General features: G+C 46.7%; 1 protein-coding gene across 6 annotated transcripts in view; it reads left to right on the forward strand.

The window, feature by feature from the left end:
• The window catches only part of PDE8A (phosphodiesterase 8A), a 169,949-nt gene that overhangs the window by 56,246 nt on the left and 85,746 nt on the right, over window positions 1-27,957 (forward strand). Inside the window, exon 1 of one of the 6 annotated variants that reach the window (XM_051834236.3) lies at window positions 13,445-13,877. The exons of 4 other annotated variants lie outside the window; for them this stretch is intronic. In XM_051834236.3, coding sequence (XP_051690196.1) covers window positions 13,863-13,877 — 15 coding nt within the window. In that variant the 5' untranslated portion in view covers window positions 13,445-13,862. Of the gene's footprint in view, window positions 1-13,444; window positions 13,878-27,957 lie in introns of those variants that run through there. One more of the 6 variants, XM_089310764.1, reaches the window with a different exon arrangement.

Consider the following 27,957-nt stretch of genomic DNA (forward strand, 5'->3'; position numbering starts at 1 on the left):
CCAGGGCTGGGCTAGGTCGAATCCAGGACCCGAGGACTCAGTCCAGGTCTCCTATAAGTACCTGCTGCCTCCAAGGGTGTGCAGTAGCAGGAAGCTGAAATTGGTAGCTGAGCTGGGACTTGAACCCAGGCACTGTAATATGGGATGTGGGCCTCTCAAGCCTTGTCTTAACTGCTGCTCCAGAACACCCACACCAGGGCATTCTTCTTAAGAATATATTTGGAAATTAATTTTGGTGGCTTATAAATGATTATGCAATACCCAGTTATACAATTTACCCTTGGGGATGTTTCTGTTTGTGTAACAGCCCTTTCTCCCCTTTTACTTTGGAAACTAAAGGGTCTAGGGAGAGATGGTTTTTGAGAACCCAATCCTTTGTTGACTCTGGTAGCCATTTCCTGAAGGGCAGCCCAGCGAGAGAGTTGCACAGAAATACGGGAATGTTGATGAGAGCTTTGGGCTTAGGTCATTTTTTTTTTTCCTGTCTTAACCAGTTTCTGGGTGCTTAGTATTAAGGTCAACGTTACATTGATCCTGCATTTGTTGGTGAGAAAAAGGGAGGCAAAGAGATGTTTTGTGGAGAATGAAAGATGATATTATGTACAGCATTTCCAGATTTAGACCTTGAACTCTGGCCTTGAAGCACTTTGATGGAGCAATTGGAAGTCAGAGGGGCTTTGAAAGGTGGCAGAAAGGACAGGGCCTCTCCGTATCCTGCCTCTACTGTGTGCACTTTGAAGATTTACTTATTTATTCATTTACTTATTTAATTTGAAAGGCAATGTGACAGAATGGGAGAGATTTTTTTTTTTAAGATTTATTTATTTATTTGAAATTCAGAGTTACGCAGAGAGAGAAGGAGAGGCAGAGATAGAGAGACAGAGTCAGAGTTAGAAGGTCTTCCATCCGCTGGTTCACTCCTTAATTGGCTGCAACGACCAGAGCTGTGCTGATCTGAAGCCAGGAGCCAGGAGCTTCTTCTAGGTCTCCCACGTGGGTGCAGGGGCCCAAGAATTTGGTCCATCTTCCACTGCTTTCCCAGGCCATAGCAGAGAGCTGGATCAAAGTGGAACAGCTGGGACTCAAACCGGCGCCCATATGGGATGCCAGCACTGCAGGTGGCGGCTTTACCCACTATGCCACAGCGCTGGCCCTGAGAGAGAGAGAGCGATCTTATATCTGCTGGTTCACTTCCCATAGGGCCGCAACAACCAGGGCTGGGTCAGACCAAAGCCAGGAGCCTGGAACTTCCATCTGGGTCTCACACATTGTGTAGTAGGAACTCAAGTACTTGAGCCATTATCTGCTGCCTTTCCTGGCACAGTAGCAAGAAGCTGGAAGCAGATTAGCGAGGACTCGAACTGGCACTCTTTACGGGATATGAGTGTCCCAAGTAGCTGCTTACCCTGCTCTGCCAGTGTCCGCCCCGTCCTGTGCACTCTGAGCTAGTTGCTGGCTTCTCTGAGCATCACATTCTCATTTGTGAAACAGGAATAACAAATTCTGCCTTATGAAGTTTTTGAGAGAATAAACTGAGACAGCATGAGATAAATGATACTTTTCATGTAAAGGGGTGAGCTTTTGGGGCCGACACTGTGGCATAGGTTAATCCTCTGCACTCAGCACCCACATCCCATGTGGGCACCGCTTCTAGTCCCAGCTACTCCTCTTCCGATGCTGCTCCCTGCAATGGCCTGGGAAAGCAGTAGAGGATGCCTCAAGCACTTGTGCCCCTGCCCCAGCGAGGGAGACCTGTAAGAAGCTCCTGGCTCCTGATCGGCCCAGCTCTGGCCATTTGTGGCCATTTGGGGAGTGAACCAGCAGATGGAAGACTATCTCTGTCTCTTCCTCTCACTGCCTGTAACTCTGCCTCTCAAATAAATAAATAAAATCATTAAAAGAAAAAAAAGGGGGGGTTAAGGTTTGTTTTATTTATTTATTTTTAGCTTGTTCTTCCCCTCCTTTAATGTAACTTGTTACGTGCTATTAAGAATTTAACAGGGGCCAGCGCAGTGCCGTAGCAGGTAAAGCCGCCACCTGTAGTGTATCCTGTATGGTTCGAGACCTGGTTGCTCCACTTCCGATCCAGCTCTCTGCTATGGCCTGGGAAAGCAGTAGAAGATGGCCCAAGTCTTTGGGCCCCTGCACCCATGTGAGAAGACCTGGAGGGAGCTCCTGGCTCCTGGCTTTGGATTGGCACAGCAATGGCCGTTGCAGCCAACTGGGGAGTGAACCAGTGAATGGAAGACCTCTCTCTCTCTCTCCCTCTCTCTCTCTCTCTCTCTGCCTCTCCTTCTCTGTGTAACTGACTTTTAAATAAATAAATACACCTCTTTTTAAAAAAGAATTTAAGGATTCTATATAAAAGATTGTAAAATTTGTTGACTTAATCTTTTGAAATATTTTATTGTGGAGAATTTATAGTATGTGCAAAAGTAGAGGAAATGGTTTTTTATTTGTTGTATAACAAGTTACCCCAAACTTTACTGGCCTAAAACAATAATAATCATTGATCTTGCATGGTTTCCGCGGGTCAGGAACTTGAGGGCGGCATGGCTTGTGGTTCTGGCTCATAGCTGCAGAGAGTTGTTGGCTGGGGCTGATCGGGCTGCAGGACTCGCTTCCAAGGTGGTTCTGTCACATATGTGCGTGGCCAAGTCAGTATGGATGTTGTGGGGGGTGGGGGCAGGGGCCCAGTTCCCCTCCATGAGCCATCTGCACAGAACTGCTCACAGATCCTCTCTGTGGTGGCTACTTCCCTCAGAGCTGTGATGCGGGAGGCCAAGGCAGAAGTTACAGTGCCCTTTCTGACCTGTCGTCAGTGTTGCCGTGTCTTACCGCTCACATAGACCAGCCTTGAGCAGTGATGCTGGAGACCATGCAAGATCTTGTGATCATCACCTCTTTAATTCATTAGTGACAATGTGGTGGCAAATGGTGGTATTCTGTCATTCCATTTTCCTTTAATACTATTTCTGGAAAGAGAAAAGTTGCCTTATTAGTTACTAATAGCAGTTGGATACCATAAACAGGGTAAATGCTTGTTTCTTTGCCCTTCATCGACCAGTTTTCAGAATGCTGACTTAGTTCCCTAGCATTCTTCAGAAGGGGCCAGTCAGACTGGTTGTGAGCTCAGGGAGTGTTACGTATTTGATGTGCTTCACTCCGTCGCACTTGCCATCTTTCTTGATGTTCATATCTTTGTACTTCTAGGTCTCTGGTGGCATACCATGTGTAGGCTCTCTCACTAATAGTGTATCCTTGAGATCACTCCGTGGTCTTCTGGAAGACTTCTTCATTCTTTTAAAAACAGTTGAGATAGAATTAACAGACTAACCCTTTTACAGTATAGTTCTGGGTGGGCATTTGGCCTAGTGGTTAAGATGCTGGTTAGAATGGCTGATATCCCACATTACAGTGCCTGGGTTTCTCCCTGTCCAGCTCCTGACTCCAACTTCTCACTAGTGTAGACTCTGGGAGGCAGCAGGTAATGGCTCAAGTGATTGGGTTCCTGCCACGCGTGGGAGACCTGGATTGTTTTCTGACTCCTGGCTTGTGGCAGGCATTTGAGCAGCAGATAAGAGTTCGTTTGTGCACATACTCTCTCTCTGCCTCTCAAATAAAAAAGAAAAAAAGTTACCTAACGTAGTGGATTTTAGCATATTTACAGAACTGTACAGCCATTATCACTAATTCTAAAATGTTTTGACCAGTGCTGCATATTGCCTCCTGCCAGCCACCTCCCGCCCCCTAACTCCTGCTGCTTCTGTTTCTCTCTTTGGATTTGCCAATGGAGAGAGATTTCATTTAGATGGAGTCGTATACTTTCTGACCTTTGTGTGTGTGGTTTCTTTCACTTAGCAGTGTTTTCGAGGCTCTTCCATGCTGCAGTTTGAATCAGTTCCTGTTTTCCGCAGCGTCACAGGACTGACAGGGTTGGTCTATCTGTGTCCCGGTCAGCCAGCCCGCACTGGCAAGCCTGTGAGTTGTGTCCAGACTTCTCAGTAACTAGCCTTGTGCATAAACCTCCCTTCCCCACCATATGTAACTTGGTAGATACAGCTGAATTCCCCTCCCTTGGTAGCATTTTGAATTTTCGCCAGGAAGCCTGTTTCCATATGGTAGCATTTTGTGAGATCTTCCTGCAGCTTTAGTTCACAGTTTACTTACATTGTTCATAGAACTGTCAAGATTGAGTGAATATCTTTTCACATGTTTAAGGGCCATTTGCACTCCGCTCTCTGTGAATTATCTGTTCAGTATTCCTCTAGACTTCTTCCAAGGCTTGTCTTTTCCTTCCACTTTTGACTTCCCTTCCTGTACTGCAATTTTTTTTTTCATTTCTCTATTTCTCTTTTTACTTTGCTTAAGGTATCTTATGCAAATTTAAATTCACAACGCAGATTTCTACCATGTTTTTAATCCAAATATAAACAAATACTGAAATTTCACCAACTGTTGAGAAAATAAAAGGCATTATGCTATCAAGTGGAGAGTAGAGATAATCACAGTATTTACAAACACTATCTTTGAACATATCTCTTGGGCAGTTTGAAGAGAAGCAACACATTTCTCCTTATAATTTTCTTCTATTCTTTTTATTCAATGTAAAAGTATGCTGAATATTAACTGAAGAAAATTAGAACTCTGTTGACAAAGTTAGAAAAAGATGCTGTTGTGTATTAAAACCTATCTTATCTGCTAACATTATATTGGCGATAATACCCAACGCAGTTACATAAGAGACTACGACAAGTAGTCTAAAAATTGGAAAAGAAGAGAAACTCTCTCAACTTAAAATAATATGATAGGAGCCGGCGCTGTGGTGTAGTGGGCTAAGCCTCCACCTGTGGCGATGACATCCCGTAAGGGTGCCGGTTCAAGTCCTGGCTGTTCCTCTTCCAATCCAGCTCTCTGTTATGGCCTGGGAAAGTAGTAGAAGTTGGCCCAAGTGCTTGAGTCTCTGCACCAGTGTGGGAGACCCAGAAGAAGTTCCTGGCTCCTGGCATCAGATCAGCTCAGCTCCGGCCATTTGGGGAGTAAACCAGCAGATGGAAGACTCTCTCACTCTCTCTTTCTCTCTCTATCTGTAACTCTACCTCTCAAATAAATAAATCTTTAAAAAAATATGATATATCTGGAAAACCCAGAAGAATTCATGGAAAATGTAGTTATTACCAATTAGAGAGTTTTTAGCAGGTTATGCGATAAACATATCAAAAACAACAGACTTGATTCATAAAGAAAATTCAGATAGAAAATAATGGAAGGGAAACCCTGTCTATCAAAGCGAAAAGAAAAATTTTGATTAAATACCTAAGCATAAGCCTAATAAGGACCACTGTGAGAAAAGGTATTAAACACTCGTGAAGCATACAAGAGATTTTAACAAACAGAGAGACATACCGTGTTCTCAGATAAGAAGATACAACATCATAAAGATGTCATTTCTCCCTGTACTAATTTATAAATTTAACACAACTCCAATAAAATACCTTCAAGTTTTCTTTCCAGTGCTAGACAAGCTATGAAAACAAACAAGCAAGAATAGCCAAGAGACCCCTGGAAAGGAACAGAAATGAGGGATGGCTGGCCTTGCCAGGCAATAAAACATTATAGGCCCTACTGGGGCTGGCGTGGCATAGAGGGTTAAGCCCCTGCCTGCAACACCGGAATCCCATGTGGGCACCAGTTCATGTCCCGGTTGTTCCATTTCAGATCCAACTCCCTGCTAATGGCCTGGGGAAAGCAGCAGCAATTGGCCCAAGTCCTTGGGCCCCTGCCACCTGCATGGGAGACCCAGATGAAGCTCCTGGCTCCTGGCTTTGGCTTCGCCCAGAGCTGGCCATTGCGGCTATCTGGAGAGTGAACCAGCGGCTGAAAGATCTCTCTGCAACTCTGACTTTCAAAATAAATAAATATATATTTTTAGAGATTTATTTATTTATTTATTTGAAAGTCAGAGTTACTCAGAGAGAAGAGAGGCAGAGAGAGAGAGAGAGGTCTTCCATCCGATGGTTCACTCCCTAATTGGCTGCAACGGCCAGAGCTGTGCCGATCTGAAGCCAGGAGCCAGGACTTTCTTCCAGGTCTCTCATGTGGGTGCAGGGGCCCAAGGACTTGGGCCATCTTCTGCTGCTTTCCCAGGCCATAGCAGAGAGCTGGATCAAAGTGGAGCAGCTGGGTCTCGCACTGGTGCGCATATGGGATGCCGGCACTTCAGGGCAGGGCGTTAACCCACTGCACCACAGCCCCGGCCCCAATAAATAAATATTTTTAAAAAACAAAAAATAAATCTTTTTAAAAAACTATATAATTAAATAATATAGGGGGCCAGGAGCTCAATGATTACTGTGAATTCTAAGTTTTGAAAATAATTACATAAAGCAAATGATGAAAAGAGGGTTTAAGTATGAATGCCGGAGGCTCTGCCATCTTTCTGCTGCCAGCTCAGCATCCGAGTCTGCTGTGTGGCAGCAGTGAACACAGGGCCGCACAGCATCAGGTGAATGCTTCGGTTTCCGCGTGGCTTCTCAGCTCGGTCTTCTGGGTGGAGCCGTCTCATGGCTGGGGTGGAAGGGTAGGGAAAGGTAGTCTGAGTGCCAGGAAAGAGAGGACCCCCAGGACCCCCAGATGTGGGTAAGCTTTGCACATCCCTACCACAATTTAGAGCCTTTTTGGGTGCTAATTATTTAATCTTTAAAGCTCTATCTTTTTTTTTTTTTTTAAAGATTTATCTATCTATCTGAGAAGCAGAGTTACAGAGAGAGAAAGAGAGGTCTTCCATCTGCTGGTTTACTCCCCAGATGGCTACAACAGCTGGAGCTGGACCAATCCGAAGGCAGGAGCCAGCAGCTTCTTCTGGGTCTCCTACGCAGAGGCCCAAGCACCTGGGCCATCTTTCACTGCTTTCCCAGGCCATTAGCAGGGAACTAGATCCGAAGTGGAACAGCCAGGACTCAAACTCAAACCAGCATCAGCCCATATGTGATGCTTGTGCCACAGGTGGAGGCTTAACCTACCACACCACAGCGCTGGCCCATAAAGCTCTATCTTTAGGTAATGACCTGTTCTGTTTTTATTCTCCTTTTGTAAATTCGGTTTGTTTCTAGAAAATTGTTTTCAAGGTACTAAAATATTAAACACTTCTGGAATGAGCATGGTTTGGTGAATATCTCCGAACTGTCACTGGCTACTGAGTGGATGGGGGCTGGAAGGGCACAGAAAGGGCAATAGGCTGACCAGCCAGAGGCCATGCCACTATGGGTGGTGAGAGGTGGTGTGGTCAGCTGGTGGCCATAGACGTGGGGGCACGCGGGCAAACTCGGGGTATGTTTTGGAGTTAGCATCTGCAGGAGTGTGGACAAACTGTTTCCTGCCATTTGAGGACCAGGTAAGGCGTCTGTGTCAGGTGTAAATCAGCACTTTGATTTCTTCGTTGAGGGTGTTTTGCTGTTCAGCCATTTTTGTGGGTGATTCATGTTGTAGCTTCAACTCTTGGTTTCATTGTGGACTGCTAATCACTGCCCATGGACCACACTTTAAGTAGCACCAGTTTCAAGTATTTCAGTCTTAGGAGCAAGCATGATTTATTAAGCAGTCTCAACTGCTTAATAGATGGTTAGTCTCTATACCGTCTTTCTTTGGTATTAGAAGTAAGCAATAATGCAATGAAATCCTTACTTGTGTAATTACATTTCCTGAAAATAGAATAAGGATTTTGGAACATATTGACAAATTATTCCCCAGAAAGATTGCATTCACCTTTGGAATTACAGTTTTGCCATCACTGAATCTTTTTAAATTCTGATGCTAATTTGGGTGACAAAGAGAAAGTTGTTATTTCAATATGTATTTATTTGATCACTAGTAAGAAAATTTTTCATGTATTTTTTGGAACTGATATTTCCATCAGTACCTTGTGTTTATGCCCTTTGGATAATTTTTGAGTTGTAAGTACTTTTTACCTTAAAGATATTTACTCTTTGACCCTATAATGAAAATATTTTTCTGCATTTTAAAAATACATTTTGGGGGGCCGGCGCTGTGGCATAGTAGGTAAAGTCACCTCCTGCAGTGCCAGCGTCCCGTATGGGTGCCAGTTTGAGACCTGGCTGCTCCACTCCAATCCAGCTCTCTGTTATGGCCTGGGAATGCCAGCACTGCAGGCAGTGTCTTTGCCTGTGGTGCCCATAGTGTTGGCCCCTATTTATTTATTATAGAGAGAGGGAGAAAGAGAGAAAGAGAGAGAGGGAGAAAGAGAGAAAGAGAGAGAGAGAGAGAAAGAGAGAAATCTTCTATCTGCTGGTTTACTTCACAGATGGATCCAACAGCCAGGACTGGGCCAGGCTAAAACCAGGAGCCAGGAACTTCATCTGGGTTTCCTATGTGGACCTGGGGCCAAGTACTTGGGCTATCCTCTGCTGCTTTTCCCAGGTCATCAGCAGGAAGCTGGACTGGAAGTGGAGTAGCTAGGATAGGAACCGGTGCCCATATGGGATGCTGGCATCTCAGGTGGTGGCTTTACCCACTAGGCCACAACACGGCCCTCCTTCCCCCAGCCAAATGTATATGTTAAAGCCCTAATGTGATCTTAGTTAAGAAACGAACCTTTAGGAGGTAATCAGGTTATGGATGTGGGGCTCTCATGGGTGGAATTAGTGGCCTTATATATGAGGCTTGAGGGAGCTTGTTCACCTTTCCATTGTGTGAGGAACAGGCCCTCGCCAGATGCCCAGTCTGCAGGTGCCTTGTTATTCCCTGCCTGCAGAACTGTCAACAGTGAACTTCTATTATTTTATGAACGACATCTTCTAAGATACTTAGTTCAGGCTCATGTAGAACTAAGAAAACAGCTAAAGAATAAATTATTTTCTGATCTAGCATCCAGTCTAGGCTCACACATTTAATTGTCTTGTCTCTTTAGTCTTCGCTCTGAGACGGTTCCATTGGGGTCTGGAGGGTGTTGAAGAGTACGGGCCAGGTATTTTGTAGACTTCTCCCCATGTGAGCTTGTTTGATGTTTTCTCGTGGTAGGCTCAGGTTGTACACTTTGGCAGGGATCCACAGAAGCGATATTGTGTCCCTCGCAGTGTGTTGCATCAGGGGCACCCTGGCTGTCGATTCCGTTGCAGCCGTGTTCACTTTGATCATGTGACAGAAGTGCTATCAGGTTTCCTCACTATTTTCCCCTGAGAAATGAATAGATATCTTAGGGGGAGCCATTTGGACACCATATAAATATCCTTTTAGTCATTAAACTTTCACTAACGAGCTTTAGCAGCCATTGATTTTTGCCTGAACAGTAGTTTAACTCCTGGGTTGCATGTTTCGACAGTTTGTTATTCAGCCACTTGGGATCTGTTGCAAGTCTTTTCAACTGAGATGTATAGCAGCTTTTAAAAAAAGTTCATTTTTATTTGAAATGCAGAGTGATGGAGAGAGTGATAGTGAGAGAGAGAGCAGAGAGGGGGAGAGATTTTCTGTCTTCTAATTTCACTCCTCAATGCTCACGACAGCCAGGCCTAGACTAGGCTGAATATAGAACCCTAGAACTCCATCTGGGTCTCCCGCATGGTGGCAGGGACCCTAATACTTGAGCCATCACTCACTGTCTTCCAGTGTGCTTGAAGAAGGAAGCTGAATTGGAAGCAGAAGAGCCAGGCACTCTGATGATGGGATGCGGGCGTCCAAAGTGGGACTTGGCTGCTGTGCCAAATACCTGCCCTGAGCTGTATAGCACCTTTGTGAAAAAAGAGCAAGTAGATCTTTTTTTTTTTTTTTTAAAGATTTATTTATTTGAAAGGAAGAATTGGAGTGGGGGTGGAGAGAGATCTTCTTTCCTTCCTTCCACTGGTTCACTTCCCAAATGGCTGGGCCAGTCCAAAGCCAGGAGCCTGGAGCTTCATCTAGGTCTCCTACTTGGGTGCAGGGGCCCAAGCACTTGGGCCATATTCCGCTGCTTTCCCAAGCACGTTAGCTGGGAGCTGGATCAGAAGTGCAGCAGCTGGAACTCAAACATGTCCATATGGGATGCTGGTGTTGCAAGCAGTGGCTTACCTTGCTACACTACAATGCTGGCCCCAAGCAATTAGATCTTAACATTGGTTCACACACATGAGTGCTTCACGTCTCTGTTATACCTCCTTGGCACCTGGTTGGGTCAAGTTCTCACTCCTGCTGGCCGGTTTAGACTCCAGACTGCTTTGCCCGTCTACTGTCCTTTGGCTGCAACACCCGTCCATGGTCTAGGCAGCTCGGTCTGGATGTTGGATGTGGTTTTGTGTGACACAGATCGTATCAATTCGGGAAAAACCAACCAAGGCTATGGTAGCATAGTAGCATGTCATGGATTTATGTCTGTTGGGGTCAAGAGATGATCACTTCATTTTGTTGCCTAGAAGATACGTTTGCATGCTAAAGGGACAGAGCCATTAGAAGAGACATTAAATGAGGGCGGAGGGGACGCTTGGTGTGGGTGGGGGACTGAAAAGATAGGCCTAGGTGGTGGCCTTAGCTGTCAGCAAGAGCAAGGAAGCTTGTTTCGGGGAGACATTAGAAGGAAGGAGAGGAATGCTGTGTTTTGGTAGGTTATGAGTAGGCACAGATGGATTTGGAAGTTACCACCTGGTTGCCTCATTTTCCTTTGTGAAACAGGAGTGAGATTGTATCTTACGAGTGAGGGCATACAAGCCTTAAGAACATCAGTGAGTAAGGAAAGGAATTGTGGTGAGTAAGAGAGCTCTGGGCCACGTCAAAGGATTCAGGAGCTGGTGGTGGAGATCACCGAGGCACAGAGCAGAGGAAGTGGGCGCTGGGTTGGCTGGGGGTGAGGCTTTGCACTCACTGTGGTAGAAGGCTGTGAGTGAGGTAGGAGAGAGCAGAAGATGGCACAAGAGGGTAGGATTTTTGTCTGGAGGGGTGGTTGAGACTCCTTCGTCAGTACAGAATGGGGGAGGTGGAGCTGGGGAGACAGTAGAAGAGTGAAAGGATTGGGGGGCAGAGGATTATTAGAGGAGAAACAGGGGTTCAGGCTTGCTGGAGGATAGGCATATTGGCCAGGGAATAGGGAGTCGGTGTTTCACATTTCCACTGGGGTACAGTTCTGGATGGTGGGGGCTCGAGCAGAGTAGCATGGAAGTGAGGCTCCCTGGGTGTGAGAAAAGTGGTTGAAATTGCTGGATGGGTTATTTACGTGGACGTTAATGGCAAGCGTTGGCAGAGGGGCATGATTGCATTCAAAGGCTCTGGGAAGGACAGCGAGTCGAGCGGTGATGAAACCTTATACCCGAGAAGGTGGCATTTGGCTGCCTACAGATTAGGGACAGTTGGACCTGGTGGTTTGCTGGAACTGGCTGTTCACAGCCTCAAAAGACACCTTGGTGCTAGTGAGAGTGACGTCTGTGCAGGTTTCAGACAAGGTGGTCACCAGGTGCTTGCTGGCAGTGTCTGTTCCGTGGCCCCTTCCCCACCTTCTCTGCTTGGCTAGCTCCTGCAGCCCTTCAGGAATGAGTTCTGTGATCACCTCTTCCAGGAAGTCTTTGTCGAACCCTCTCTTCTGGTCTCTCTTTCTGTCCCCATCACTCCTGTGCTTACCTCCCTGGCACCCTTTGTCCGTGTTGTCTGCTGTGCTTCCTCCCTTCAGGCCAGGACTTCCTTGGGGAAGGCTGGGATCGTGTTGCCTGCCTGCGCAGAACCCTGCTTGTGTTCGGGTGAACTGTGTGAGATTGTCACTAGCTAAGACACTTAGTCTACTCTTGCTTCTCTCCCTACTAAGTGACTTTCCTTTGTCACCTCATCTTGAATCTCATTTGAAGTCACAAACTCCTTTCTTAATGTGGCCTTAGCCATTTTTTTTAAAGATATATTTTATTTATTTGAAAGAGTTACAGAGAGAGGTAGAGCCAGAGAGAGAGGTCTTCCATTCCTCTGGTTCACTCCCCAGATGGCTGCAACAGCCCAGACTGGGCCAGGCCAAAACCAGGAGCCAGGAGTGTCATTCATGTCTCTTAAGTGGGTGCAGGGGCCCAAGCGCTTGGGCCATCTTCTGCTGCTTTCCCAGGCACGTTAGCAGGGAGCTGGATCGAAAGTAGAGAGCTGGGACTCAAACCGGCACCCACATGGGATACCGGCACTGCAGACAGCAGATTAACAGCTATGTCACAGGGTCTGCCCCTTTGATTTATTTTGATAACTCCCCTTTTGCATTTCTCTGCACTTGTTAGAAGGGATCAAAAGAAACCAGTTTGAAGGCCGGTGCCGTGGCTCACTTGGTTAATCCTCTGCCTGTGGCGCCGGCATCCCATATGGACGCTGGGTTCTAGTCCTGGTTGCTCCTCTTCTAGTCCAGCTCTCTGCTGTGGCCCGGGAGAGCAGTGGAAGATGGCCCAAGTGCTTGGGCTCCTGCACCTGCATGGGAGACCAGGAAGAAGCTCCTGGCTCCTAGCTTTGGATCGGCGCAGCACCAGCCATAGTGGCCATCTGGGGAGTGAACCAATGGAAAGAAGACCTCTCTCACTGTCTATAACATTATAAACATTAGGACTCATTCTCATTTCTCTGCTTCTAGTGTGTTCCATGCTGCTGCTGCCTGCAGCTTAAATGTGCCAGTGGCTGCTGCTGTCAGTCACTCTCCAACAGTGACTGGGCTACCAGTTGCTTCAGAGTGACAGTTTTTTTTGGAAACGTAAGGACCTGTGTGTATTATGCTTTAAAAGTTTGCATTGAACAACAGCATATCCAGATGAAAAACAGTCAAGTGTATCTGATATAATAGGAAAACGTTTCCCTTTGTCAGCTGGGGCAGATGTGCCGTGTATAAATCAGATAAGTTTAGGTTTTTTCAGTGGTTCTACTTCCCCTTCCTAGTTGACCTTTTCTTTCATCTTCTCAAACTCAGGGCTGTTTGTTCTTGCTTTCGTGGCCACTGAGACTGTAATATAAATATGCACTTCAGATCCCGAGGCCACCTCCGTAAGTCCTGGATCAGACCTGTTCTCCTTGAAGTCACCTGCATTGTGGCTTGAGACTTCTCCCAGCCCCTCTCTCACTCCCCCTGTGAGCTGGACTTTCCCTGAGACGACCTCGTCTCACAAGGAGCTTATATGCACAGCTTCCTCGTCCTTTGGGGGGAGGGGGTCTCAATGTCCCAATTCCCAGGATGTTTTTCCTGGGAGTCTTGTCCTCGTCATGAATTTCCTGTTTTTCCCTCAGGGCCAGTTCTGTACTGTTAGCTTGACTGTTGACATTTAAAGAAACGTAGAGCCCAGCGGACCAAGTCTATGTAGATGTTTTGGTTCCGGGCCTAGTGGACACTCTCCATCCACCAGAATGCTTCTTACCCCCCCTCCCCCTTTCTTGGACTCTGCTAATCCTTAACAGGTTAATCTGAGTTTATATTTAGATGAAGGTTATCCATTAACAGGAAAGTCTAAAACTGAAGACAGCGTTGAAGTAGAGGAGCAGAGGCAGACTTTTGACCAAATTTCTTGTTAGCAGGTTATGCTTGGCACCATCGTCCTGGTTCTATTGCTGCAAAACAAACCACCCCAAATCCAGTGGCATTAAACAATAACCATTTATTTATTTATTTATTTTAAAGATTTTATTTATTTATTTATTTGAGAGATAGAGTTACAGAGAGAGGGAGAGACAGAGAGAAATGTCTTCCATCCACTGGCTCACTCCCCAAATGACTGCAACAGCGGGAGCTGGGCTGATCCAAAGCCAGGAGCTTCTTCCAGGTCTCCCACGCCGGTGCAGGGGCCCAAGGACTTGGGCCATCTTCTACTGATTTCCCAGGCCATAGCAGAGAGCCAGATCGGAAGTGAAGCAGCTGGGACTGGAACCGGCGCCCATATGAGATGTCGGCAGCACAGGTAAAATTAGCCCACTAGGCCATAGCGCCGGTCCCAGCAATAAGCACTGTACTGTGCTCATGGATTCTGTGTCGGGGATCTGGCCGGCACAGTGCAGGGTGGCTTGTCTCCACTCTGTGGTGCCCAGGGTCTGGAATCACTTGTAGGCTCTGTCACTCATATGGCTGCTGCCTGGGCAGGCTGCAGGCCTGTGGCATCAGCTGGGAGCAATGACCAGAGCCCTTGTAGTTAGTCCCTCCATGTGGCTGGGGCTTCTCACACACTGGGCTGGGTTCCAGGAGCGAATTCACTGGAGGAAGCATCTAGACAACCAGTGTCCCCAGAATACATGGGGTAGATGTTTGCATGGCACTCAGTGACCTTGCCCCTGAAGTCACATGGCTTCATTCTGCCATTCTCAAGTGGTAGAAACAGTCAGGAACCTGTCTTGATCCCAGGGTAGGGAACACAGACCCCACCTCTCAGTGGCGGAAGGGCTAAAACGTTTGGGGCTGTTGTGAAAACTATCACGAATTTATCTTAAAACAAGATAGAGTATAAAATAATAGAATGCCTTATATCTAGTAGGAATATTGTAGAACTTGCGTTTCAGTTATAATGTGTGTCTGTATATTCTGGTTTATGGTATTATATTTTTCTTATTGCAGATTACAATTTTCTTTTAAATTGCTAAGCTGTAGTACCATCTGATTTGGTTGTGAATGTCAAATTTTATCTGTTACTATCTCAATGTATAGGTTGTTCCTGGTGATTCTTAGCCAGTGGTAAAGATGAGACCGTGAGGTGTTGCTTGTCATTTGCCTGTAAGGACAGAACAAAGCCCTCTCCTTTTTGGACCTGTTTTCTTTCTTTCTTTCTTTCTTTCTTTCTTTCTTTCTTTCTTTCTTTCTTTCTTTCTTTCTTTCTTTCTTTCTTTCTTTCTTTTTTTTGTTAAGATTTATTTATTTATTTGAAAGTCAGAGTTACACAGAGAGAGGAGAGGCAGAGAGAAAGAGAGGTCTTCCATCCGATGGCTCACTCCCCAATTGGCCACAACAGCTGGAGCTGTGCCGATCAGAAGCCAGGAGCCAGGATTTCCTCTGGGTCTCCTATGCAGGTGCAGGGGCTCCAAGGCCTTGGGCCATCTTCTGCTGCTTTCCCAGGCCATAGCAGAGAGCTGGATCAGAAGAGGAGAAGCCAGGACCAGAACCGGCGCCCATGTGGGATGCCGGCGCTTCAGGCCAGGTGTCAACCTGCTGTGCCACAGCGCTGGCCCCTGGACCTGTTTTCTTTGCCTCCCAGGAGACCCTCAAGGCCCTGTTGGGACTGTGGATCAGACTTAGAGAGTTAGTGCACTGCAGAATGGGCTGGTCTGGACCCTACGATGTGAGTCTGATCTTTGCCAGTCTCTCTGAGAGGGTGGGACGCAGCTGTGAGGTGAAGAGGGATGCTTGTTTTTGCAGACCATCAGAAAAGACTGCAGCTTCTGCATACTGATGCTCTCATGGAGAGACCCCCGCCCGGCCTGGGAGGGTGGTGTTCACACTCAGGCAGTCTCCAGAATGTCTTCCCACCTCAGTGTTGAAGCCAAAAGGAAGTGCTGAGAGTGGGGTTTCTGAGGGAATTCGTGCGTGGTGACAAAGCAGTCGGCCTTCCCCTGCTTCCCCACTTCCTGTGGCTTACCAAGTGCACTCCCTCTGTTCCTGGTCTTTCGAGGAAATGCGTGGAGATGACTGAGCTACGGCATCCACTGTCATCTTAAAAAACATTGCACTGCAGGCCGGTGCCGTGGCTTGCTTGGTTAATCCTCTGCCTGCGGCGCTGGCATCCCATATGGGCACTGGGTTCTAATCCTGGTTGCCCCTCTTCCAGTCCAGCTCTCTGCTGTGGCCTGGGAGTGCAGTGGAGGATACCCCAAGTCCTTGGGCCCTGCACCCCATGGGAGACCAGGAAGAAGCTCCTGACTCCTGGCTTCAGATCAGTGCAGCGCCGGCCGCAGCGGCCATTTTGGGAGTGAATCAATGGAAGGAAGACCTTTCGCTCTGTCTCTCTCTCTCACTGTCTGTAACTCTACCTGTCAAAAAAAACAAAAACCAAAAAAACAAACATTGCATCGCAGAACATTTATGTGGAAGAGTGCCATATAAATGACCCGGATTTTGCCAAATATTTAGAAAATTTACATTGTTCTGAGCTCTTATTGTGATGAAAATGATAAATGTTCATTATACAAAAGCAGAAAATACAGATAGCCAAAATTAAGAAAATAACAATTTTATTTTTTCTCACTTAGAGAGAAGTACTGTTCTTTGCTGTTACTGCATATCCTTCCCGTCACTTTTCTGTGTATATGCTGGTATTTGCATTGTTAACAACAAATTTATGGCATTTTTAAGCTTCTGTGAACACCTCCATATTATTTGGGTTGTAGTCTCCTCTTAGCCTTTTTTACCTCTCAGAATCCTACTTGTTCTTCAAGGCCCATCTCAAATACCACCTTCCTTGGGCCATCCCTCTCCCCCCAGCACAGCCACAGCGTCCCACCTGCCTTGTCTTGTGGATTTGTGTCGTCCTCTCCTGTCACCTGCAGTAACTTGAGAGCATTAAACGCTGTCTTATCTTGTAATCTTCTTTGGCATGCAATGCACTGAAGTACATTCAGTGCATGTGTTTAGAGCCCAGTAAGTTGGAGTTCATCGCAAAGGTCTGATGGTGGCCCAAGGCGGGGGAGGGGAGAGAGAGAGAACACAGAAATGTTGGTCAAGCTGAAGACCCTTCAGATCTCTTCTGGGGAGTGAGTTCTGTTCTGTCATTGAGGCCTCCCAGCCTTGAAATTCTTTGTTAGTAGGAGCTGACATTTTATCAGTGTTCTTATATTAACCTTAGGTAGTAGGGTTCCCCTCACGCCAGGGTTTTATAAACTGACCCAGCTTTCCCTATTTCTCAACACGTTAGTGTTGGCTACAGTCAGAAAGCTAGTTCTTTCTTATTTTTACTGCCTGGCCTTTACCCCCATCCTTGTATTTGCTTCAGACGCCTTCAGCTCTGTTCTCTTGGGTCTTTCTCTCTTTTATTTTTTAAAACTTTTATTTTTAAAAAAGATTTATTTTATTTATTTATTTGAAAGGCAGGCTAACAGAGAAGGAGAGAGAGAAAAGATCTTCCATCTGCTGGTTCACTCCCTAATGGCCACAAGAGCAAGGTCAATGCCAGGCTGAAACCAAGAGCTGGGATCTCCATCTGAGCCTTGCGTGGGGGTGGCAGGGTCCCAAGCACATGGACAGTCTTCTGCTCCCTTCCCAGGTGTGTGAGCAGGGAGCTGGGTTGGAAGCAGAGCAGCTGGGACTTGACCGACACTCCAATGTGGGACACCAGCATTGTAAGCAGTGGTTGAATCTGCTGTTCCACACATCATCTGCTCCCCCTTTAAAATAACTTTCTTTAAGATTTAGAGTATCATTCACAAATCTGTAGAGATTATGGCTGGTTTTTTGGAAAGATTTATTTTATTTATTTGCAAGAGGTAGAGTGAGGGAGAGAGGTCTTTCATCTGCTGGTTCACTCCCCAAATGGCTGCAACAGCCAGAGCTGAGCCAGTCCCAAGGCAGGAGCCAGGAGCTTCTTCTTGGTCTCCCACGCAGGTACAGAGGCCCAAGGATTTGGGCCATCTTCCACTGCTTTCCCAGATGCATTAGCAGGGAGCTGGATTGGAAGTGGAGCAGCTGGGACTTGAACCAGCTCCCATATGGGATGCCATTACTGCAGGCTGGGGCTTTAACCCTTTGTGCCACAGCACCGGCCCCTATGACAATGGCTATTTTTATTTCTTTTACCAAAAGTACTTTTCTGTACTTAACAACTTCCATGATGTTTTTGTAAAGCCATGTTCTTCATCTCCCCAAATGTACAGATTTTTACTTCCATTTATTCCTTTTACTGCTTAAAACAGTTGCTAACGATGAATAAAATGCTGACAGAACATTTGTAAAACAGTCTGGACAGTGGGACAGTGTCTGGTGCCTGAGCAGGTGACAGGACTCCTGCCAGGCCTCCTGGGACCTGCCTTGAAGCAGCGTCTTCCGTCACGTTCCCATCGGAGTGTCCCGCGGTGTGGGGTAGGACGCTGCACTGCAGCCGGCAGCACCTGCCGCTAAGAAGCTGCCCGCTGCTCACACACGGGGTTCTGGCGCAGAGGGCCTGGCTCCGTGAATCTCGTGGCTGAGACGACCCCTCTCCCTTTGGAGGGGTGGAACCAGCTGTGGCTTCAAGTGTCAAAGGCAGGCAGGCAGGGACCTTGTCTGCCAGACGCTTCTCAGCAGAGCTCCTCACATTCCCACCAGTTAGGACTGCCGCTGTCCTCTGACGTCAGGGGAAGCGTGCCTTTGGGTGGACCTGCAGAGACTGTCACAGGCCCGGCGCTACACGGCGCACCGGCCTCTGCTCCGTCCCATCCGCAGGCCAGCTCTGGCTCTGCTCTGTGCCAGGTCAGCTCCCTTTCCCCTCGTGAAAAGCTCTGGTGCTGCCTGGGTTTTGTCTCCTGGTCACAGGAAGTCCTCAGCTCTCCAGCGTCTGGTGTGGGAGCGTCTGGCTTTAGTAGCTGCTGTTGAGCCCGCCCCAGCTTTGCACAGTCCTCCGGCACGGCCTCCCTCGCCCCCAGCCCCAGTCGCTGGTCTCCTTGCTTCCTCACTTCCAGCGAGGTAAAGGGAAGGAGCAGCTCGGGCCTGCAGGCTGCCGGCACCTGCAGCCAGTTTTATGACTTCGGCCTGGGCACTGTGTGCTGTGCACTGCTGAGGCCCACCGGTGAAACAGATCGCCAGGCGCAGGACCCTGCCCCCGGTGCAGCCTCCCCTGCGGTGGAATCCTCCATCTCAACCGCATTCAGCCACTTCCTGCGCCCTAACACGCCTGGTGGCTTCACACCCCCATGCCTTTGCACGGAATATTTTCTCCTTCTAGAATGCTCTTTCCTCCCTTCTTACCTGGCAGAACCCTATTTTTCCTTCAAGATTTACCTCAGTAGACATCTGAAAACTTTCATGATTTTTCCCCTAGGGTAAAGTTAATCAGTCACTTTTCAGTCACACTCTGTACAAGTTTTTGTTGTTAAACATTCACAAAGTGTTGTAATTGTCTGTTTATATTTTTCTGTGCTTCTCTATTTAGCTCCTGGAAGATTGGATCCATATTTTTATTTCTGTAACCAACACTCGGTTGAGGTTTAGCGCATAAAAGGGGCTCTATAAATACGTGAAGGCCAATGGAAGAATGCATGGCATTTTTACGTTTGCTTCTGCTGATTTGTCGCTGCATCGTGCCTTCCTTACGTGTTAGAGGAGTGCAAGTACAGAATGCCTAGGGCGGAGTTAGGCTGTCTGCAGTGAACCTGCTGCTTCCTCATGTTGCTGACCTCGGAGGGTCCACCGGAGCCCAGAGTGGGCAGCAGCAGCTATGGCGGCAGGCTTGTCGGTCTCTGCCTCTCCCAGCTGGACTGCTGGGTTCTCTGATGCTGTCTGAGCAGATGGGGGGGAGGGGTAGGATTTGTGACTGACACCCCCCCCACGTGGCTGTCAGCGACGCTGCCCCTCTGCCTCTGCCCGCCCGAGTCCCACCTACTGTTCCCCGTCCATGCCCTTTCTGACCACCCACCACAATCACTTCTCCCCGTCCTGAGCTCACAGAGAGGGTTAGCACACGAGGCGGCGCACTGCAGTGACAGAGCGTGGGCGTTGGGGGTCACCAAGCCCCACACCCCACTTACTAGCTGAGTGCCTGACAAGCCCAGTAACCTTTCTGTAAGTAGAGGACAGTCGCTACTTTGTAGGCTGACATGAGGATCTGGGTACTTTCTGGTAGGTGGTGGACACTCCGACGTTACCATTGCTGCTGGCTGGACGGGTAAGTCGCGGGAAGCTGTCTCCTGGCCATCCCATCAGCAATGACTGACTGCTTGTTACTGAGCCAGTTACCTGCTTTTATAAGGGACATGTCCATCAAATACTTGTTGGAATATTTTTGCAAATAAAGCTGATAATTTTTGTTTCTTGGCACATGGCTGTGCTTTGCTCATTTGTGTAGAGGATGTTTCTTTGAAAAAGTTGCTTCCAAGTGTGCTGAGAACAGAATGTTTTCTCTATTTCACAGCTTCAGCCAGCTTTGAGGTTGGGTGTTTGTATAGCTCTAAGTCTCTATTAATTAAGGAAATGGATTAGAAAAGACAGTTTAATGAAAACTCACGGACTGCAGGCAATTTGCACACATTCCCTTGTTTGACACCAAAGTTCAAACTCACCTGTAGATGTGAAAGGAGCAGGCTGTGATTCTCTCGACTGCTCCCTGACTGGTAACCCACAGAGGTTGTCCGTCCATGGGACGAGACGTGGATAGTTCTGTTGTTTCTCCATCATATGAATGAGAAACCAGGAAAACAGAGTGTATTTACTATAGAAGGAACGAAGGTCATGGAAACAGTAATTTTTAAAAGGAACCCTTGGTTACCTAGGTTTTAAAGACCTATGCCTGTTTATTTTATTTTTAAAAGCCTGTGGAATAAACTCCTTTCTCTGATTTATAAGGAATCTAAAATATGGAAAATTTAATCTTTAAGGGGCATGACTTCTGGTTTATGGGCTTGTTTGTTTTAAACATTTCAGTGTCTCATGATACTCTTAGTTAAAGGGAAATTCTTTTGACTGTCATGTAGCTATTAATTATAATTTAGACTATTTCCAAGGAAATACTCATTTTTAAGAAAAAACATGTGAAAATATTGATTTTTTTTTAATATACATTGAAAAAAAATCCATAGAGATGTTCTCCTATGTTTAGGAGAATGTTAAGGTTATTATGTTAAAGTAAGAAGATTTCAGGTAATAGCCTTTTAACTTTTTTCTCTGCACCTTTTCTTTATTGTCTGGATTTGGGGGTGACTTGTGTGTTACTTTATATTCAAGAAGTTTTAAAGCCGTTTTGGTTTCGGAGGTAAAAATGTATGACTTAAGATTTGAACATGGCGAAGTCAGCCCTTCTCTGGAGCATTACCCCAGGTAGCTAGGAGGAAAAGAAACAGAAATGAAAATCCCCTCTTTGAAGAAATTTGGAGGTGTCTGAAACCCCAAGCCAGAAAATAAGTGAGTGTTTGAAAGATTAAACCGAGGTAGGAGAGAGGAAGCTGGCGGAAGGCACTTGGAGCAACAGATTTCAGAAAAAGAGAAAAACAAACGAACAGACTGGAAAAGAGCAGTTTCCAAGGTGAGGAGCGCGTCTTGGGGTTCCAGGCCACAGTCCTGCATTTGAACCAGTGGGGGTGAGTAAACACGCTGGTGGCAGGAGCTTCCCTGGATCCAGTTTGATGCCAAGAAGCCAGGGAGCCTGCGTGAACCTGCACTTAGACAAGCGGTGCTCAACAAGGAGCAGCCCCAGCTCTGCCCATCACTTTATGTTTGAGGGAGAGAGAGGCTGAAGAGCACCGCCCCCACCCTAGGTGCTCACACACACAGTGCTGCCGGAGAGGGAAGGAGCCTGCTGTTCCCAGGACGCGGCCCTGGCTCTTCTCCCAGACAAGTCTTCAAATAGTTGGTCTGGGAGAAACTACCCTCAAAAATGAGCAGTTCAGGGTGCAGTCAGACATAATAAAAGAAAAATGGGAAGGAAAAGAACACGAAAAAAACAAAGACGATGATGAGCACTCACTAGGAAAATACTGACACAAAACAAGTGAAAGTTGTGTGGAACATCCGCGGTGGCAAGCCCTCAGCGGGACCACGTGGCAAACCACTGGGGGAGAGCCCTGAGCCCAGGAAAGAGAGCGAAGAAAGGAGGAAAGCTGTCAAGGCAATAAAAATGAAGAGTGGCACAAGACAGTGTATGGAGGCTAGGGATGAAGTGAATGAGCTAAATGAAACAGTTAAGGATTTGAGAGAGAGTGGTAGATACAAACATTCCTTAAAGAGGGAAAGAGAAATAATGGATAAAACCAAAAATTTAAGATATAAATCAAAAGTTTTGAGAATAAGAGGATGCTTGAATCTGCAGTTTGAGAACATATAGTGTGCCCAGGAAAAATTAACAAGAGAATTACCAGCTGTGCAACATACCCCAGTAGTTATTGGACTTAAAATGTAAAGAATTACATGGTGGTCAGGCTGAAAGACTGGGTCACTTGTTAAAAAAGGAGATTTGATGGCGCCATTTTCCATTCAGTGTGGGAGGACCCTGGAACAGCAGCAGCAAGATCCATAAGAGTACTAACTGTGACCCAAGGGCTTTCTGTTCAGTGAAGTTGTTTTTAAAATAAAAAACAACAGATGAGTTTTTTTGTAAGAACTATATTTACTTGAAAGGCAGTATTAGAGAGGAGGAATCACAAAGAGAGAGAGAGAGAGAGGGATCTTTCATCTGTCAGTTTAACCTCTCCAGATGGCCACAGCAGCTACGGCTGGGTCAGGCCAAAGCCAGGAACCCAGAGCTTCTTCCAGGTCTCGCACTTAGGAGTCCTGTATGTAGTTCTAGGCCCCTGGCTTTGGCCTGGCCCAACCCCAACTGTTGTGGCCACTTACAGTGAACCAATGAATGGAAGATACCTCTCTGTCTCTTCTTCTCTTTGTGTAACTCTGCCTTTCAAATAAATAAATAAATCTTTAAAAAAATGCTTTTGGGCCGGCGCCGCGGCTCACTAGGCTAATCCTCCGCCTAGCGGCGCCGGCACACCGGGTTCTAGTCCCGGTTGGGGCGCCGGATTCTGTCCCGGTTGCCCCTCTTCCAGGCCAGCTCTCTGCTGTGGCCAGGGAGTGCAGTGGAGGATGGCCCAGGTGCTTGGGCCCTGCACCCCATGGGAGACCAGGAAAAGCACCTGGCTCCTGGCTCCTGCCATCGGATCAGCGCGGTGCGCCGGCCGCAGCGCGGCGGCCATTGGAGGGTGAACCAACGGCAAAGGAAGACCTTTCTCTCTGTCTCTCTCTCTCACTGTCCACTCTGCCTGTCAAAAAAAAAAATAAAAAAAAAAAAATGCTTTTCCCTCATCTTTAACAGCCCAGTAGCTATTTAGCTAAAGACATCCATAGGTATAGTACCACTTTACCCCTTATACAAAAATCTACTCAAAATGGATTAAAGAACTAAATCTATGACCCAATACCATCAAATTATTAGAGAACATTGGGGAAACCCTGCAAGACATTGGCATAGGCAAAGAGTTCTTGGGAAGGACCCCAGAAGCATAGGCAAAATTGACAAATGGGATTACGTCAAATTGAGAAGCTTCTAAACTGCAAAAGAAACATTCAGCAAAGTGAATAGGCAACCGACAGGATGGGAGAAATTATTTCAAAATATGCAACTGAAAATGGATTAGTAACCAGAATATATAAAGAGATCAAGAAACTCAAAAACAACAAAACAAACAACCCAGTCAAGAAATGGGCAAAAGACTTAAACAGGCATTTTTCAAAAGACGAAATTCAAATGGCCAACAGACACATGAAAAAATGTTCAGTATCACTAGCTGCCAGGGAAATGCAAATCAAAACCACAATGAGCTTTCACCTCACCCCAGTTAGAATGGCTTTCATACAGAAATCAACAAACAACAAATGCTGGCAAGGATCTGGGGGAAAAAGTACCCTAATCCGCTGTTGGTGGGAATATAAATTGGTACAGCCACTGTGGAAGACAGTATGGCAATACTTCAGAAATCTGAATTTAGACCTACCATATGACCCAGCCATCCCACTCCTGGGAATTTACCCAAACCAAAGAAATCAGCATATGAAAGAGTTATCTGTACCCCCATGTTTAGCGTAGCTCAATTCACAATAGCTAAGATGTGGAATCAATCCAAATGCCTGTCAAATGAAGACTGGATAAAGAAATTATGGTTTATGTATATCATGGAATACTACTCAGTGGTTAAAAAAAAACACAAAATTTGGTCGTTTGCAAGAAAATGGATGAAACTGGAAAATATACTTAGTGAAATAAGCCAGTCCCAAAAGAACAAATACCATGTGTTCTCACTGACCTGTGATAACTAATAGAGCACCTAAAAGGTAATCTGTAGAAATGAAATTGATACTTTGAGAGTAATGACTTTGAACAATGACTTGTCTTAACTGTTGAGGAACAGTTTTTTTTTTTTCTTTCATCCTATTTGTTGAACTCTTTCTTAACATAGTTAATCATGTGTATAAAATTAATTGAAAGTAAATCTTAAAAAATAAGAATGGGAATAGGAGAGGGAGAAGGAAGAGGGATGGGAGTATGGATGGGAGGACGGGTATAGTGGGAAGAATCAACATGTCCCTAAAGGTAAAAAAAGCTAAACCATAAGAGAGAATATAACTAACCAAAACAGGGTTCAAAAATAAATTAATTCCATCATTTCTATAGGAGATTAAATAGATAATGCCGGAAAGAATGAAATTTTTATAGATTGAATAAAATTAAGCAGTAGACAAAAATATAGACTATCCTGGTTAACTCAAATCCCTCTGCTTATGCAGGTACTACTTCCAACAGCAGTCAGGCCTTGCATTGTTTCTTCCTCTTGTTTCCTCTTGGCTCTTCATTGCACATCCATTCAAATGTTCCGGCTGTCAGCATGCATACATCCGAGTAGTGAATGGGGATGCCTTCTTAGAGGACCTGTAAATAAAATGGGGCATAAACAGAAGCACCCTAGTAGGTGGCCATGTCAGACACACCAAAGGACAAAGTACGCAAGTCAAGCAGGCAAAACCACCTTATCTAAAGGCTTAAACTTGGATGCATTTCCCTCCTCTCCCCGCAGGTAGTGCACGGATACTCAGAGAGCAGGGCAGTGCGGATGTGCAGGGTCCAAGTAGAATGCTGACCTGTCTAGATCAGCCTGTCAGGTTCAAGGGACATCGGTAGTTTGGCAGAAAATGAGGGAGGATGGAGAAGAGCTGGCTGGAAGAGAGGCACTGCCCGTCTGAAGGGGACTGAGGGACACAGTTGGAGAATGCCAGAGAAGCCACAGAAATGGTCCAGAAAGGCAGGCGCTGTCAGCAGCTATCAGGCTGCAGGAGTGAGGGATCCCTTCCTAGTACGTGGCAGCAGTGGAGAGCTCTCATTCCCTGACCCCTGTTTCAGAAACAGCTGGCCCTTCTGGTGGCGCGAGCACTGTTATGCAAATGAAACTTGAAGTGCTGTTGAGATACTGGACTGGTCACTTTCTTTTCAAAGTGGGCCCTTTTCTTTTTGTTTTAAATGGATACTATCTTTTTTTAAAGATTTACTTATTTGAAAGAGTTACAGAGAGGAGAGGCAGAGAGAGAGAGAGAGGAGGTCTTCCATCTGCTGGTTCACTCCCCAGTTGGCCGCAGTGGCTGGAGCTGTGCCAGTCCAGAGCCAGGAGCCAGGAGCTTCTTCTGGGTCTCCCACGTGGGTGCAGGGGCCCAAGGACTTGGGCCATCTCCTACTGCTTTCCCAGGCCATAGCAGAGAGCTGGATCGGAAGTGGAACAGTTGGGACTAGAATTGGTTTCCATATGGGATGCTGGCACTGCAGGCGGAGGCTTTATCAGCTACACCATGGCACAGGCTCCAAAATGGACTCTTTTTGAAAGTGTAACTGTATTAATTGGCTTTCCGTCACCATAATAAATATGTGAGAGAAAGAGAGAAACTTTAATGAGAAATGAGGTTGATTGTGGCTTATGGTGTGATAGGTTCTCAGGCCATGGTGAGATGAGTATCTGACGAGTGTGTCAGTGGTGTGTGGAGTCCAGATGGAGGAGGGGGCACGTGGCAGCCAAAAACAGAGGGGAAGGGGCAGGGCCTACCTTGGCTTTTATGAAAAAGCACTCACAAGAATTGCCATCCCAGTGACCTAAGGCCTTCCCATGACAGCTCTTAGACACCGTAACTGGATCAAGTCTCCACCCTCCCAGTGCCATTAACTTACAACTTTGAGTTGGGGAGCCAGTTCATGTTCAAATATAATAGTAACATATAGTAATTAATGCATAAATCACAAGTGTACAACTTCATTTTCACCAGTGTAACCATCACCCAGATCAAGAAATAGGACATCGGGGCTGGCATTGTGGTGTGGCATGTAAAGCCATCTCCTGCGATGCTGGCATCCCATATGGGCATCGGTTCAAGACCCGGATGCTCCACTTCTGCTCCAGCTCCTTGGTGATGGCCTAAGAAAAGCAGAAGAGGAACGTCCAAGTATTTGGGTTCCTGTCACCCACATGAGAGACCTGGAGGAGGCTCTGGGCTCCTGCCTTTGGCCTGGCCCAGCCTTGCCATTGTGGCCATTTGGGGAGTGAGCCAGTAGATGGAGGATCAATCTGTCTCTCACTCCCACCACCCTGTCTTTGTCTCTCTTTTTTTTATCTTTTTCTCCCTCCCCCTTCCCCCTTCCTCTTCCTTCTACCTCCCTCTCCCTTCTCTCTCACCTCCCCCCTCCCGCTCTTCCTTTCAAATAAATAAATAAATCTTACCAAAAAAAAAAAAAAAATAGAGCATTCCAGGATCCCATAAAATGCCCTTATGTCCCCCCAATATACTGTAGATTTGTTTTTCCCTATTTATTTATTTGACAGGCAGAGTTAGACAGTGAGAGAGAGAGAGAGAAAGGTCTTCCTTCCATTGGTTCACTCCCCAAATGGCTGCTACGGCTGACGCACTGTGCAGATCCAAAGCCAGGAGCCAGGTGCTTCCTCCTGGTCTCCCATGCGGGTGCAGGGTCCAAGCACTTGGGCCATCCTCCACTGCCTTCCTGGGCCACAGCAGAGAGCTGGACTGGAAGAGGAGCAACCGGGACAGAATCCGGCACCCCAACTGGGACTAGAACCTGGGGTACCAGCGCCGCAGGCAGAGGATTAGCCTAGTGAGCCGCACACCAGCCAATTTTGCCCAATTTAAACTTTATGTAAATAGATTGGTCACTTTCTAAAATATTTATTTCAAAAACAGAGATGCTGGTTCACTCCACAAATACCCCCCCCCCCCCCCAGAGGCAGGGTTGGGGCAGACCTAAGCCAGGAGGAACCTGGAACTCATTCTAGTTTTCCCACACGAACAGTAGGGACCCAAGTACTTGAGCCATCTCCTGCTGCCTCCCAGGGTCTGTGTTAGCAGAGAGCTAGAATTGGAAGGAGAGCTGGGACTTGAACCCAGGTACTCCGAAATGGCATGTGGGCATCCCAAGTTGAGTCTTAACTTCTAGACCGAACATCTACCCAGGATTGATCATTTTTGATTATGGATTTAAGGCTGCTTGTGATTTAATGTATGCTGTGTTGAATAGTGTCTCTCTCTGAGTTCATGTCCACCAGAACTGCAGCATATTATCTTATTTGGAAGTAGAACCTTTGCAGGGATAATTAGTTAAGATGAGGCCACACTGGATTAGGGCAGGCTCTAAGGCAGTAACTGGTATCCTTGTATGAAGGCCATCTGATGACAGAGGCAGAGATTGCAGCGATGCAGCTAGAAGTCAAGGAAAACTGAGGGTTTCCAGAAACTACCAGAATCTGCAAGGGGAGAGAAGCAAGCAGCTTTTCCCTTAGAGTCTCCAGGAGGCAGCAGCGCTGATGTTGGCCCTCTGTTCTCCTGCAGTGAGAGAGAGTAACTCTCTTGGTGGCGTTCATGACAGCAGCTGGAGAAATGATCGCAGTAGGGCCATCGGACTTTGGACTGTGAGAGAGCCACAGTAGAACTGGGGGACTTGTCTGAGTCTTCAAAGTGGAGGAAACAGTTCTGCTGAACAGGTTTCAAGTGTGAAAATGACTTAAAGTGACTTTTCAGGCACCCTGCAAGAGCTTTGTTTGTTCAGTCTGCCAGTTACAGAAGCAAAGAGGATCACAACCTTCGGGCTCACAGAGGGGCGGTGGAGACAGAGCCTTCCCCAGGTTTATTTCAGGCATTGTCACCACCGAGCTGTCTCACAGTGAGTCAGATGTCCCCAAGTACATTCGCTCTGAAGGGGGAGGTTCTTCAGTGGTTCTGATGAGGCCCTTGCGCTTGCGCCCAGCGCAGTGCAAATGCTACCAAGCGGTGGCTCAGCCTTGGAGTGCCGAGAGCAGATCAGAGTTAAGAGGCCATAAAAGCAAAACCACATGTGCAGACTTCTG

Source organism: Oryctolagus cuniculus, chromosome 12 (assembly GCF_051225735.1).
Source record: "Oryctolagus cuniculus isolate XC-2025 breed Fujian yellow rabbit chromosome 12, ASM5122573v1, whole genome shotgun sequence".
Classification (NCBI taxonomy): domain Eukaryota; kingdom Metazoa; phylum Chordata; class Mammalia; order Lagomorpha; family Leporidae; genus Oryctolagus; species Oryctolagus cuniculus.